Source organism: Nanorana parkeri, unplaced genomic scaffold (assembly GCF_000935625.1).
Source record: "Nanorana parkeri isolate BGI_ZX_2015 unplaced genomic scaffold, ASM93562v1 scaffold24, whole genome shotgun sequence".
NCBI lineage: Eukaryota > Metazoa > Chordata > Amphibia > Anura > Dicroglossidae > Nanorana > Nanorana parkeri.
Genome location: NW_017306292.1, coordinates 2,018,115 through 2,034,154, shown reverse-complemented (window position 1 = coordinate 2,034,154; position 16,040 = coordinate 2,018,115). Strand labels below are relative to the sequence as shown.

The 16,040-nt window shown below is 42.3% G+C and overlaps 1 protein-coding gene across 2 annotated transcripts in view; it reads left to right on the top strand.

Moving 5' to 3' along the window:
- The window catches only part of ATP8A1 (ATPase phospholipid transporting 8A1), a 221,380-nt gene that overhangs the window by 46,364 nt on the left and 158,976 nt on the right, over positions 1-16,040 (top strand). For both annotated transcript variants that reach the window (XM_018564825.1, XM_018564824.1), the window contains exon 4: positions 760-859. In XM_018564825.1, the coding sequence (XP_018420327.1) occupies positions 760-859 (100 nt within the window). The remainder of the gene's footprint in view (positions 1-759; positions 860-16,040) is intronic.

Below are 16,040 nucleotides of genomic sequence, written 5' to 3'. Positions count from 1 at the left end.
AAATAGCCCCAAGGTTTTGTACAAGCGGGCCTCCAAAGAGGGCACTATTACATGTTTCGTATGCTTGAGGAGCATCCACAAAGTGTCAGGCCAGAAGCTGTTTACTGAGCCAACTAGCTTCATAGACACCAGCAGCTAAGTGAAACATTCCCATGCATGGTAGCATGTCAAACTGGGCATGGCATGGAGCATTCAGGCTTTTTATTATTGCTCTTCAGGGCTGGCCTGTTGACCAGGACAGTACTGGAAGATATCCAGCACTTTGTATGAGGCCTAAGTGCTGGGAATTCTGCTTTTCTCGGTGCTTTGCAGTCAGAGAGGAAGGACGACTGCCTGCTGAGTGAATGGAAATGAGAAGCTTTTGTTAATGGCAGAGAGTTAACGGCACTGTAAGGTAAAATGCTTGTTTATGCCTAGAGTACCAGTAAAAAGTTATTCTCTTCTCCCTTATGCTCTGAGTTGTAGGTAATCCCTCAGTGTCCTCACAATGCAGGGCTATTGGCCCTGATACACTAGGCATAAACAAGCTCTTATTTCCCACTGGAAAGGAGCGATTTTCTTTTTCTTGGAGTTGAGCTTTAAAATTGCTGATCTTTTTTTGGGGGGGAAGTTTTTAATACCATTTTTAGAATGAATGCTGCCCTATTACTGGCTAAACTGTATCTTTGCAGCAGTTTGTGGGAAGAAAGAAGCATTATTTGATAGCAAAAAAGTATTTTACTGAGACTAAATTCATGCTGTCCTTTTTTACATTTCCAGCACTGCAAAATACAATGCCATCACCTTCTTGCCAAGATTCCTCTACTCTCAGTTCAGAAGAGCGGCCAACTCGTTTTTCCTGTTCATTGCCTTGCTTCAGGTGAGCTCTATAATGCTAAACTGAGTGTGCCATACTTCCCTTGCTGTTTAAAAAGCAAACATTTGTTGCAAAGAGATGATGAAATGCTGTGTATTTAAAAAGGTTTTACCCTTGCATTGTATAATTACTGCATGCCTTCATCAGGCATAGCTATGCGTGGCCCCGAAAGTGCTTGTGTAACTGATCCACGATTTATGATCCTTCAAGGATTTTGGTGTGCTGTTGACATTTCTATTCAATTGGCAGCACCATCTGCAGTCATTTCAAGCACCCCTCCCCGACCACAGATTTTACCGGTAGGGAGTGCAACTAGCCTTCTCTTTTGGGATTTGTCAAGCCCTGATTTACATAATAAAAATAGACCTCCCCAAGAGACTGCCTGGTATCTTAATCTGGAGATACCCTGACACTTTCATTCTTATTAAGGACTTGATAAGCTGGCTGACCATTTAATGTTCCTGTGCAGGCATCCAAGGTCAAGAATACTGTACATGTGCCTAGTATATATTTTTGACAGACCAGGGACCTATACCCATGGCCCTGTGTACCAGTGGTGGGGATTACTGTTTTGGGGTCTTCATCCTGTTAATTGTACAGCAGGTATGTTCTCCTTTTGATGTGGCTTTGGTATCATTATTGTCTGTGACGCTTCTGATTTATCCAGCTCATGGTATATCTGTAAAAATAAGTCAAGGCAACTGGACTTGCTGTATTTTTCTTGAAGACGTCTCACTGGTCATCCGACCAGCTTTCTCAATTCAGAATGACTTGTACAGAAATTATCTGGGAATAAATATGGTGAATGTTGCTCCAATCCACTTAATCTGTTAATCGCAACCAAGTGTTGATGGTATTTGCGTAATTGGAGCTAGGAGGTATTAACCTGTCCAGAGAGAGGTGTTAAAACAGCATTGTTACTGCCACAATGCTGTTTTAACACCTCTCTCTGGGCAGGTTAACATCTCCTAGCTCCAATTATGCAAATACAATCAACAACTGTTGGCAATTAACAGATTATGTGGTTTCTAGCAACATTCACCATATTTATTACCAGAGAATTTCTGAGACATCCTCAAGCAAAATACAGCAAGTCAGTTGCCTTGACTTATTTTTTACAGATGGTATCATTATTGGAGAAAACAGTTTGACCAGTTACCAGTCAGCCAATTTTTTAAAGTGCACCTGTGGCCAGACTTTGCACAGTTAGGTATTTAAAACCAAACTCGGTTGGGGGGAAAAGAAAAATACTCCCTTGCAGTGGGGCAACCACAAGTTGTAGGTGGTACCAACCCAGAGTGTCAGAGAGAAGAGGAGAGCATGGCTGCCCGGGGAGCCCAAGGGACGAGGTAAGTAAAATGTATATTTTTATTGGTACTGTACCCTTGGCATAAACTAGTGCCACTGCAAGGGAGCTGCTGCTGGTATGTGCAGGCATCTATGGGTACCCACACTTTATACCTGTCTTCTTCCTTTTGTTTTGTTAAAGTGACAGTCACTTTAAATTGCATCTAAAGCCTATACTTCTTCTTTTTTGTTTGTTTTTTTGAAGTTGTGCAGAAGACCGCGCAGGACACAAACACTATATGTGAAACAACTGCACGAATTCTGCTCGTGTACGGCCATAATATAACTGAACGTGCGGAATCCGCCGGATTATCACGCTTGCACTATTTTGGGGACGAAACCGTGCGGTCTCTGCAATAGTCTGAACAATGCGCGTTTAAGTGCATTGTTTTTCCTGTCTGGAGCAACTCGTGTGCATCCTTACAGCCGAAATATGTGCGAAAAACCACTCCAGTGTGAATGGAGCCTCAGGTTTAATTACCGTATATGCCGGCGTATAACACGGGTTTTTAGACCCAAAAACACTGCCCGAAAATCGGGGGTCATCTTATACGCCGGGTATACTGTATGTAGCTTCGGCTACATACAGTATTCCGTGCTGAGCCAATCACGGCAGTCTTTGTATTCATTAATACAAAGCCTGTATTAATCAATGCAAAGCCTGCCGTGATTGGCTCAGTGTGGTATACTGTGTGTAGCTGAAGGACGGAAGATGGAGGACGCTGCGGGGATCGTGGACAAGGTTACCACTTATGGTACTGAAAATTAACCCTGAGCCACACTCGGGAATACCGCCATGGAGGTTAGTGGGTGCATTTAAACATTATTTTGGGCTATACTCATCTTATACGACGAGTATAGCCCAAAACCTATATTTTAACACAAAAAGTAGGGAGTCGTCTTATACGCCGGCAAATACGGTATTGTCTGTGTCCCCAGTGGGGAGATTCCTTCTCTCTCTTCATACTGGTGCCCACTGGAATCCAGTTGGTTTAAGGAAAAACATTGCTGGAAGGTTAATTGGCTCCTGTCTAAATCGGCTCTCTATGTCTGCATGTGAGATGGAGACCTTAGATTGTACTCTCCTTGAGGGCAGTGACTGATGTGAATGTGCATGTGCACTATGTAAAGTGCTGCACAAATTGTTGACACTATATAAATGCCTGTCATAGTTTTTTCCTCTCACTTTTTGCTGTGTCTTGGGGGATAGGAAGTGAACAGAGACATATCAACTGTTTACCTTTTGGAGCATCACATATCTGAGAGGAAAGCACTTAATGATTGATGTCGGTAAGACTTAGTGGTATGGACAGTGCGGCATTATAACACCCTCACCTCTCCACATATCGGAGTACCTGCAAACCATCATAACTGAAGCTACAGCGACCGTGCCTTCCCTATTACCTTTCTATTTGCATTCAAAGTAATAGTTTAGTCTTTTTAGGACCCTATCACATCAGGCACATTGGTCTGTGCTGGGCAAGGCAGTCCCAACACAAATGCAAGTTAGTTTGCCTTGTTTTCAATCATACAGTTCACACCAGCGCTTTGGTGGTGTATGCTGCAAAAAAAGTGCGGCATGCAGTCTTTTTTTTTTTTTGTTGGTGAGGAGTGGTGCGATACAATCCACCGCATCCCACCATGCTGGCACTTAGTGAGATTTCAATAAAGTTCTAAAAAACAAGGCTGCAGTGGGATGTGCTGTTTCCAGCGCATCAGAATCACAGCCTTCACAACACACAGCAGTGGCTGCATTCTAATTTAGCTGCTGATGTGAATGGGCCCTTATAAGTTTAGGATATGTATGAATATTTTACATGTCTGTGATGGATGGAGCAGGACACGCCTACCTCAAGAAAGACTCGTCTGTTTAGTCAGAAGAAAAAGTGGTGATATATTTACAGTACGTGATGTCATGTACTGTGGTTCATTTACTGTAGATTGATATAAATATGCAGCGGCCGTGTAAGATGCTGAAGATTTTACAGCTGGAGATTGCTGGAGGCAGTCTGAAAGCAACAGCGTGCCAGCTCCTAGAACAATTGCCATAAGATATGCAAATTTGCTGTTCTCGGATCAGATTCTCATTTAGAAAAAGTGTTTTTTTTTTTGCACTCATTTTAGATTGCACTGAATAGTCTACAGTGGTATAGACAGACCTATCTTTTCATCATCCATCTTTCATTCAAAACATTCATAAAAAGGGCTTTATTCACCCATCTCTATTTAGCTGCTTTGTTTGATGACATACCCAAACGATGCTCAGTACACAAAAACACCTTGTAATAATATATTTATATTTCTTTATGTAATATCTTGTTGACAGATGAAACAATCTTCCTCTAATGGCACAATGTGTTCATGAGTCCGAAGTGGGCTATAGAGGTTAGGCGGATTTTCCCAGGCTTCAATATTCTGCTTCTGGATAGCACTGTGCCGCCTTGTCTTATTTCAGTGCACTGGGCTCAAATAGGCTGGCAAGTGCAACTAAGATTTAATGGGGGGAGTTTATCAAAGCAATTGTGACAGTTTTGGACTCTTAGGTCATTTTTTTTTATGTGCAAATCTGTCTTTTAACCTGTGCACCTGTTTTGGCCTAAGCTTGCACTACTTTTACAATTGCACATGTTTTGCATCTGTTTTCATCTGCACTTGTTCTGCAGCTGTCTGAAACTGGAGCATCACCTAAACTAAAAGTGATTAAATCTTGCTGGAACTAGTGTTTAGAGGCATTTATTGTGTGCAGTTCCGAAGTCTCTTCTTGGAGAGAAAACAAGCTGCAGATGGGGAGGAAAAAAGAGAAGATGATGGAATGGGGGGACAGTGGCAGCTAATGGTGACGGAGGGTGTAGGAATAAAGGCTGAGTGTGAGGATTGGGTGATTGGAAGGTGGGCACAGTAAAGACTTGAATGGAAATATTTTAAGGGAAAAGTTGGGAGATGTGCAGGGCAGAGACCCAAAGATTAGAAGAGGACAGCTGGCTTGTGTGGAGCACACTTTGGACAGAGCTGATGGGTAAGAGAAGAGTTGTACATAGAAAATGAAGACTGGAGAGTGTTAGGATGTGGTTATGGCCTGTAAATAAGCATTAGTTTTATGGAGGGAACTGAAACTTCAAGTTGCCAAGCGACAGCCAAGAAACCTTAAGGATTTAGAGAAGATCTGTAAAGAAGAGTGGTCCAAAATACCTCCTGAGATGTGTGCAAACCTGGTAACCAACTACAAGAAACATCTTACCTCTGTGCTTGCCAACAAGGGTTTTTCCACCAAGTACGAAGTCATGTTTTGCTTGTGGATCAAATACTTATTTTACTCGCTGAACTGCAACTCAATTTATAACATTTTGTATCATGTGTTTTTTCTGGATTTTTGGTTGATATTTAGGGCTGCAACAATTAATCGAAAGCGATTATAAGCCAGCCTGCACTTTCCCACACATGGTGCTCTATAATGTATTGCTGGGATTTGTATTCCTCTATAGCTGATGGTACATTGTGCTGTATATTATACATAGGAATACAAATCCCAGCAATACATTACACACTGTATAGTGTACTATTGCTGGGATTTGTTGTACTCCTCTATAGCTGGTGGTATTCTGCATTGCGCTGTATAGAGGACTACAAATCCCAGCAATAATGCATTATACAGCGCAATGCGGAATACCACCAGCTATAGAGGAGTACAACAAATCCCAGGAATAATACATTATACAGTGGTGCAATGCCGAATATCACTAGCTATAGAGGACTACAACACCCAGCAATAGTACATTATACAGCGCAATGCAGAATACCACCAGCTATAATTTGTTGTATTCCTCTATAGCTGGTGGTATTCTGCATTGTGCTGTATAATGTACTATTGCTGGGTTTTGTAGTCCTCCTATAGCCGATGCCATTCTGCATTCATTGCTGTATAATTTTACACTTTTCATTCACTATATTGCACACCATACTTTCCTTTTTTCCTTCCACTGCTCTAAGCTTGCTCCTGTGATGGACTACAATCTCAATACAAACTAGCGGTCCCATCACTGGAGCCATTTTTTACAATTTATTTTATTTTTTTATCCGATTAACCGATTAATGGAACTTAATAATCGGCTAACTAATCGATTTTGAAAATAATCGTTAGCTGCAGCTCTATTGATATTCTGTCTCTATCATTTAAAATACACCTATGATAAAACATTATAGTACTTTCATTTCTTTGTAAGTGGGCAAACTTACAAAATCTACAGGGATCAAATAATTATTTTGCTCACTGTAATATGAGGCTGCTCCAAGGTGTGTGCAGAAGCAGCCACCATGTAGGCTTAGCTGGAGGTGACATATTAAAAGGCCTGTGTAACCATAGAGCACCCAGAACCTCCACAGTAGATATCATGTAGGTAGGCTGTTAGGTTTTCCTTCCACATCATGCAAAAGTTCAACAGCTCAATCTTTAATATCAGGAAATGTGGCAGACCTCCAATGCCTGGGCATTACAGAGCACATTGCTGCAATGAAATAACAAAATAATGTCTTAGAGATCATGGCATATGATCCCAAGGGGATGGTCAGTGGGGCAAGCTGAGGGGTGTTTGGTATTACAGTCCTGGTGACCTCTCAGAGCAAAGACCTTTTCGCATAAAGGGTTAGTACATGGGCAGTGCCAGCTTTTGTGTAACATCGAACCTGGAGAGGAACCGCAGCGCCAACAAGTGTCGGCTGTCTGTGGAAACATTTTATGTAGGGTATATGGACATTTGTACTAGCAGGTCAAACTTTCATACCCAGTATCATAACATTGATATTACACTGGACCTGTTGGCCTAGGCATCTTTTAAGGGTACGTTGGGTTGGCATTATAGGTAGCACCTGTGTGGACACTGACAAGTTATATGTAATGATGTACCTTTCCTGCTGCTTATAGTGACACTAAACTTAGGAGGTAAACTTAAAAATACATTCATGTACCTTAACTATTAACAGAAATGTATCATTTGTGTATCACTCGGCTGTATATCCTCAAATCATCTCTGAATCGGTGCTGGCACTGTCCTTCCTTCTGGAGGGTGTCTACCGTTATTCCCCATGGTGTGTGTGTGTGTGTGTCTCAATACAAATTAGTAAACTAAACGTGAGATTGTAGTCAATCACAGGAGTGAGCTTGCAGTGGTAACTACTTTACAACACACACTGAGACAATGGGGAACAAAAGTAGCGACCCTCCAGAAGGAAGGACAGTGTCAGCACCAATTCAGAGATTTGAGGATCTTCAGCCGAGTGATACAAAAATAACATACATTTTTGTTAATCGTTAAGGTACTTGAATGTATTTTTAAGATTGATCTCCTGAGATTAGTGTCTTTTTCTTTTGTAGCACACAGGTCATTTTTTCCACCTGCAGAGTAAAAGTAGGGGCACCTCCAGCAGAGCTCTCTGGTAGGTTTTAAAATAAGCTCCTCCAGATGGAGTACTTGTGGGTAAAGACCGGCTTGTAAGTGATTGTTCCATGCAGTAGGTTTAAAGCCGCACAGTCTGCCAGGCAGCATTGCTCTGAGGGGCTCGGGGAACAATTGTCTCTGCACTGTGAGCTGTCCAGTTGCTGAATTTCCATTTTTGTGCTTGCATTAGAATTCTTGTAGTTCCAGCAGCAATCACAGCAGGTTAGCTATTACATTCTCGAAATGGTGGTACTTCTGCTTGTTTAAATATTTTCAATCTGTAGCAGCAGTGTTTTAATGCCAGCTGTTTCTGATATACATTCAAATACTTTCCTGAGCATACCTTTTTGTGGTAATATTTTAAAGGCATTGAGGGAGTTTAAACGAACAGCTATTCTAATTATGGTAATCTATAAAAAAAGTTAACCAAATTTGAATGTCTTTTAAGATCCTGCACTTGCTGGCATATATCTCATACAGATATAAATAGGGATGCACCGATACTGATACCAATATCAGTGCCGATACTGGTCATTTTCATGAGCGCTCGTACTGTTGGAAGTGTCCCGATACCAAAAACTGATACGGGCGCTTTAATTTTTCAAATCGAAGCAGCTGTCTTAGGTCCCGTACTTGCTGGGGAACTCGCGGTAGCCTTCTTGGGAACCACGTGGTACCTGTTTACATCGCTTCCGCCGGCCCGCACATCCCTCCCTCCTGAGACCCTCCACCCGAGACACCAGCCCAGCACCCCGGAGCAGAGAAGCAGCACAGATTATGTAGCAAATTCATATACTATTATTCTGTATTGTTGTAAAATGCATTGTTGGGGTTTGTGGTCTTCTATAGCTGGTGCCATTCTGCATTGCTGTATAATGCATTTCTGAGATCTGTAGTCTCCCTAAAGCTCGGAGTGAGTGGCAGAACTACCAGGGTCGCAGCTGCAACCGGATCCTGGTGATCCACCACTGACTCCAAGCTGTTAAGGGAATACAAATCTCAGCCCGGATAGAAGGATAAGGGCCCTGGTAACGGCTGACATTGCCGGTTACTGGACCACCCTTCCCTCAGTCTAGTGTCCACCATCATTCGTCTGTATTGTTTTAGAAAAAGCGTTACATTGACACTAAAAAAAAAAAAGGTATCGGTAATTGGTATAAGCGCGTACTCGAGGAAAAGTATTGGTACTAGGTTTTGAAAAATGGTATCGGTGCATCCCTAGATGTAAATATATATTCACACCCAATAGCTGCGTAAAAAGTAGTTTCACTTTTGTTAAAAAAAAAAATCCATCCTCTCTTGGTGATTTGTGTACATTGTAAGGGATTTAACAAACTTTGTTGCAGTTTCCTACCTGTTTCTGTTCTGAAGAAAAAGCTGTTTGTTGCAGCAGCAGGATAGGAGACTTAGGTGCTAGGCTGAAGGAAAGGACCTCCACGGTGGTATTCTCTGAGAATACTGCCAGTGCCAAGAGCCACTCCGCACAGACAGCGCGAGTTGAGGGAACTTAACAAGTGGCTCCGGAACTGGTGTCGGAATGAGGGCTTTGGTTTCCTGGAGAACTGGGCTGACTTCTCAGTCGGTTACCGGCTCTTCAGCCGAGACGGGCTGCATCTTAATGGGGAAGGTGCAGCATTTTGGGGGGGGAATGGTTAAAAGACTGGAGGAGCTATTAAACTAGATAATGGGGGGGGAGGGTAAAATAAAAACCAAAAAATTGAATATTAAACAACCAATCGTGACAGATAACAAAGAAGGCAAAGAAGGAAAAAATTAGATAGTGGGCTCACTCCAGTCAACAGAATCAACATAGTCAAAGTAGTAAATCAAGTCAATGTAGTCCAAAGTAAATCTAATTGCCCTAGGTGATCAAATTAGGAATGGACCAACCGTAACGGGTACAATTAAAAATAGTAGTGGGGATCAAGAAGGGAGCAAACTTTTAACCAGTAAAAGTACAAAAATTAAATGTATGTTCACCAATGCTAGAAGTCTAGCAAATAAAATAGAAGACCTTGAAGTTATGTTACTCGAGGAGGACTACGATATAGTGGGAATAGTAGAAACGTGGTAAGATAGCACACACGATTGGGCTACTAACATAGAAGGGTACAACCTGTTCAGGAGGGACAGGCTGGCAAGAAGGGGGGGGTGTATGTGTATATGTTAAAAATAACCTCATTATGTACATCCGTTATGATATCACGTCAAGTGGTGGAGTTGATGTGGAATCTTTATGGCTAGAACTAGATAGAACGGACCTTAGCCGTAAACTTATTGTGGGTGTCTGTTATAAACCTCCAAATATAGGGGCAGAGAAGGAGGCAGACCTACGATCCCAAATAGAAATAGAGGGGAAACAGGGTAATGTTGTGGTAATGGGAGACTTCGATTACCCAAGCATCAACTTGGCTAATGGAACTTCGCAAACGGCAAAGGCGGCCCGTTTTCTTAATATATTGCGAGACAATTTCATGGATCAGATGGTTGAGGTCCTGACTAGGTAAAATGCAATCCTAGATCCGATCATCAGCAATAATACAGAGTTGATTGAGGATATTGTAATCGGGGAGACACTGGGTAATAGTGATCACAAGGTGATTGCTTTTAATATTGGGTGCAATAAAGGGAAGGGGGATGGCCAACTTTGGTAAACTATGCAATATAGTGGGTGAAATCAAATGGGAAAACTTATTTCATAAACTAAATGTTGAACAAAAGTGGGACTGTTTCAAGAACAAATAAAAAAATGCTATTACCAGGTGTATACCGTTGGGTAACAAAAATAAAAGATCAAAAACGAAGCCAATGTGGCTAAATAAAACGGTAAAACATTAAACAAAAAAAAAAACATTTACTAAGTATAAAACGGAGGGGACAGTATTGGCATTCCAAAACTACAATGAATGTAATAAAAGCTCTTAAAAAGTGGAGAAAGGAGCAGATAGGCCCAATAAAGGACAAAAATGGGAGGTTAGTCACAAACGACAGGGAGAGGCCCGGGGCGCTAAATACCTTTTTTTTTTCTTGTCAGTATTCACCAAGGAAACAGATGGGTTTACATGTACATGATAAAACACAAAATCTAACAGGAAATACACCGGAGTGGTTGACTGAGACTGGAATACAACATAGGCTTAAACTACTTAATGTAAATTAAAGCATTAGGACCTTATAATCTACACCCAAAAGTACTCTAAGAACTCAGCCAGGTAATAACGAGACCATTGTTCCTCATTTTTAAGGAATCTATAATGGTAGAGTGCCAAGCGCCTGGAGAAGGGCTAATGTGGTACTAATATTCAAAAAAGGGTCAAAATGCCAACCGGAGAACTATAGACAGTCTGACATGCAGAGTATGCAAACTGTTAGAGGGAATTATTAAGGTCTACTTAGTGGTATTCGTCCGGGATCATGGCATAATAACTAATAATCAGCATGGATTTAGGAAGGATCGTTCTTGCCAGACCAACCTGCTAACCTATAACGAAGAGATAAGTAGAGATCTGGATAGAGGGAGGACGATGGACGTAGTATATCTGGACTTTTCCAAAGTATTTGATACGGTGCCACATAAACGCTTTTTATACAAGCTATGGGCATAGATGAAATAGTGTGCACGTGGAGTATCAATAAATGGCACCTTTTCAGACTGTGCTGAAGTCACGAGTGGCGTGCCCCAGGGTTCTGTGCTGGGCCCCATGCTTTTCAACCTGTTTATTAATGATATCGGGGAGGGAGTGAGTAGCCATGTCTCAGTGTTAGCTGATGATACGAAAATTGGGAGGGTAATAGACACGGATTTAGACTTTGTAACATTACAGGAGGACCTGGATAAACTCGGGGAGTGTATTGCACTTTGGAGTTAAAAATAGGCAAATGGATTATACACTTATGGGTGTGCCACTAGGGAAGTCGGAAACGGAGAAGGATTTGGGGGTCATTATAGGCCGCAGATTGAAGAACAGCTCGCAGTGGCAGGCTGCTGTAATCAAAGCAAGCAGAGTCCTGTCTTGCATTAGGAAGGGAATGTATTGCAGGGACAAGTCCTATAATTTTGCCACTTTACAGATCACTGGTTCGGCCACATCTGGAGTATGCGGTCCAGTTTTGGTCACCAGTACTCAGAAAAGATGTCCTTGAGCTGGAAAAAGTCCAGAGGAGGGCAACCAAACTCATTAAGAGGACCTGAACTATGAAGCAAGGCTGTTAAAATTAAATATGTTCTCTTTGGAGGTTAGGAGATTAAGGGGGGACATGATTTTCTTGTATAAACTGTTCAAAGGCGACAGCAACATTATTAACAAACTGTTTACGGTTAGCTCCGTAACAAAGACCAGAGGGCACCACCAAAAATTGGCAGGAAAAAAATTTCAACACACTGGGCGCAAGGGGTTCTTCACAGTTAGAACGGTTAGGGTCTGAAACACGCTGCCGCAGGAAGTGATTTCAGCTAAGAGTGTGGAATCATTCAAACTCCTGGACAAGTTCCTTGGAGACCTTTAACATAAACGGGTACCAGTACTCTTAAGAGCAAAATCACACATGGACTCGCATACACGCACACACCTGCTCAAACATAAATGCATACACGCAATGGGTTGGACTTATGTCTTCAACCTCAAATACTATGTAAATATGTCCTTTTCCAAACTGATTTCTGAATGGGAGGGTTTCTGTGTTGTGCTGAGAAAAGTTGCAGTGTCTGCATGCCTTTAGTAGTAATGAACTCTTGGATACAAGTATAATTTTTGACATCCCTTGCAGTAGAAAATTAATTTCTAGTGCAGACTTCTGGGAAAATCAGCCAGCCAATCACAGGAGCAGGAAGGGACATTTCTGGGGGCACTCCGTACACCAACTTGTGTTTGGCAATAGGTCTCCATATTGCATTGAATCTTTTTTGACAGATTTAGAACATTACGGCAGCTACAGTTTTAAATGAAAGGTCTGCACTGAGCTCTTCTGTCATAGAAAGCCTGCTGGTGACATGCATTTTTTTTTTTTTTTACTTCCACTTTAACTACTATCTGAACTTCCTTCTTTAACTTCCCCTGGAGCACATTCCCACATCAGGGAATTGGGGAGGATAAAATCTCCCTTCAGTATAACGTGAGGAAGAACTTGTGTTTTTCTGCAGCTTTCTAGGACTCTGTTAGTTTCACCAGACAGGAAGTAAGCGTAATATCTTCAGCAGCAACACAGACAATAAAATGTTTTTTGTTTTCTCTGGAAAAGGGGAAAAGCTAGAACCCCTGTCTGCTTTATATTGCTGATTCTCCCTCACTTCCTGTCTGGTAAAACCATTGTCACTGTGACAGTTAGTGAGAGAAAGTTTCACTAATGGAGCCTCAGACTAGACAGGGTCATGAACTTCTCACTCTATCCAAACCTACAGAATATGATATGAGGCTTTTCATTGGAATACAAAGAGAGACAGTTGAAGCATAAAATAAACAAAAGATGACCTGTTAACTTGAAGGATATGGAAACCCAAGAAGAAAAAAATTCTATATTGCAGCTTACCAGCTTTACATGCTAAGGTTCCATTCACACCTGTATTTTAGGTGCGATTAGGGATTCCTGGGTCAGGAACTTGCGTTTTCCTGCAGCAGAAATCCCTAATCTGGCATTTACAAGCGGCAGCAGTCACCCATTCAAGTTAATCAGGTGACAGCCATTGCATGTATACGCCAACACACCGCATGTAATCATATGTTATACGATCACATGCAGTTAGGAGTCAGTCACTCTCCCTGGATTCATGGCTCGTGAGTCCAGGACAGTAATTGATTACTTTCTAACCGCATGTAATCGTATCACATGCCATTACATGTGGTGTGTCAGCGTTTAAATGCAGTGGCTATTTCCCCCGTGGCGGGGGGGGGGGGGGGGGGGGGAGGGAGAACACACACAGAGATTGAGTTTTTTTTAGGACTCTTGGCCGAGGGGTTATTTATTAAAGGTTACACAGCGATAGGGTACAGTAGGGAAAGAGTCTAGATTCACAGGGTAGTCTAGGCAAAGTAAAGGGTTAATGGTAATATGGTACAGCAAGAGTGGAGTCAAGGGTAACAGGGCAGGAACTCGGGCAAGGCAAAGAGTTAATGGTAGCAAAGATTAGCACAGGGAGAGTCCAGGGACACAGGGCAGCACTCTGGGCACAACAAAGGGTTAACAGCAGCAAGCAACAGCACAAGTTAAATCCATAGGGTCACAGGGCAGTAATATTAGAGCAACAGTGCACAGGGTAGTAATCATGGGCACAGCAAGAGACTGAAGGCAAAGATTAGACAACTCACACCATAGGTGTCCAACAGTCCTGGGTAGCTGGTTGGCTTGGCGGAGGGAGATCCACTGAGTAAAGGCGCTGGGTCCTGGTAGGGGTGAAGGTCCGGGGTGACCTGGATACACTGTCGGGTACACCAGGTAGCAAAGGGTCCACAGTGAGGGAACAGGGGGGCGTCTCGGTATCCAGACAACAGTTAACAGCCAGTAGGGAACTACACGTGCCAGCAGTCCCCAATCACAGAATACACACCTCCAGAACTATAAGTCCAAGCAGTTCTCATCTTCTTCAAGTCTCCTTCCAGGGAGACACTCCAGCCATAAGTCTCTTCATGTCAATCACTGAATTAAAACTCAGAATACTCTGAATCCCTTCTCTGAGCACAAGGCTGTAAATATATTGTACCTGGAGTTGAGCAACCAGAGATCTGAACCCCAGACGGCTGTTGCCGAGGTGTCTGCCTTTGTCCTGGTTCAGGATACTATACATCCTGAGCTTCCTGCTGAGAGGAGCCTCATCTCTAGATGTAGATCTAGAGTTAAGTTATACTCACCTGAACCTTGCAGCTGGCTGGCTGTTAGAGTGCTCCCTGCAGCATGTCTCCTCCTCTGCTGCAGTGATATGTCCCTTTGCGTCCATGTCCTATACACAGTGATGTGATGACTCACAGGACTTAAGATCACCCAAGTAGCGGGAGAGAGGCTTCAGGGACTGGAGTAGCAGCCAGCCAACTAAGAGGTTCAGGTCAGTATACAGTAACTTTGTTATTGTTGGACTTAGATGAAAGCGGACAGTTAACCCTTGCAGCTTGCCCCACTGCCAGGGTTAAAAACACTTTGCCTTAAGAAGTTAATTAATTCTAGTGTAAACCAGGTCACACAGTTGCATAGACCACTGAAGTCCTTTTTTTTTTTTCTTCTCAAATGCTTGGAAGATTCGTCATCTTCTAGATACTCCTGTGATAAAGAACATTTATATGCACTTTAAAATTCACAATGTTTTCAACTCTCTTTTCCTGTTGTTACTCAGTAGTCCAAGCCACAGGAAAAAAGACCATTTTAATGTGTTTGGATGTGAAGTACAACAGTTAAATGAGCTGAACATAATCACAGTATGTGGCGTGATTTCTGCTCTTTGAATTATGATGTAGTTATCTGCCTACACTGCTCGCAGGAGCTGGAGCCATGTCTCCAGTGTGTCTGCCTCGGTAGTCATGTGACTTCCATTGAGTCTGGCCCATAGCGAATGATCTTGTCTTGTGTAGCAATGGAAATTGTTTTGTGTACTGTTCCTGAACTGTGAATGTGACCTCAGAGTAATATCCCAACATCTGGGCTGCAGCCTGTGTGCCAACTGCTTGCGCTTCTTTTTCTGATCGCTAAAATGATGTGTGCATACTGTATATGAGAGCCCTCATAGGTTTTGTCTTCAGTTACTTTTTGTATTGTACAATGTATGTCTCCATTCTGTTATGACTAAATGCTGGGGAATAGGCTGGCGCTGTACAATAAGTAAAAGATAATCATATTAATGTCAATTGTTCATCAAGTAGGCTCCTTGGACATGCAACACTTCTCTAATTAAAGTTCATCCTTCCTGCTGATTATATTATTTGCCAGGCACAAACAGCAGAGTCACAAGCTTCCATCTCCATATAGCATTTTGCTACAGATGATGATTTAAAGAAGAACTCCAGGAGGTGTTTTAATTTTTTTATTAACCTTTTGTAGTGGGTCGCAGCGGTCTAAGGTCCAATAAATCATCATGTCTATACACTGTAGATAGACATGAGGAAGCTGAAGAACATTCCAATGTGCTGTGGAGAAGGGGACAGGCTGGAAGGAGTGCCAAGACAGCTGGCTGGCCCGGAGCTTTGGGTGAGTATATCTTTGTAATTTTAGCACCTAGACGCAAATGACAGCTTAACCCTTGCAGTATGGGGGTAGTCCCACTACAAGGGTTACATAGTTACATAGTATTTGAGGTTGAATAAAGACATTAGTCCATCAAGTCCAACCTATTAGGATCTCATTCTAGGAGTACCTGTACCCCTGTATATTACGGTCCCTTAAGAAATCGTCCAAAAGTTTCTTGAACAATTCCACATTATTTGCTG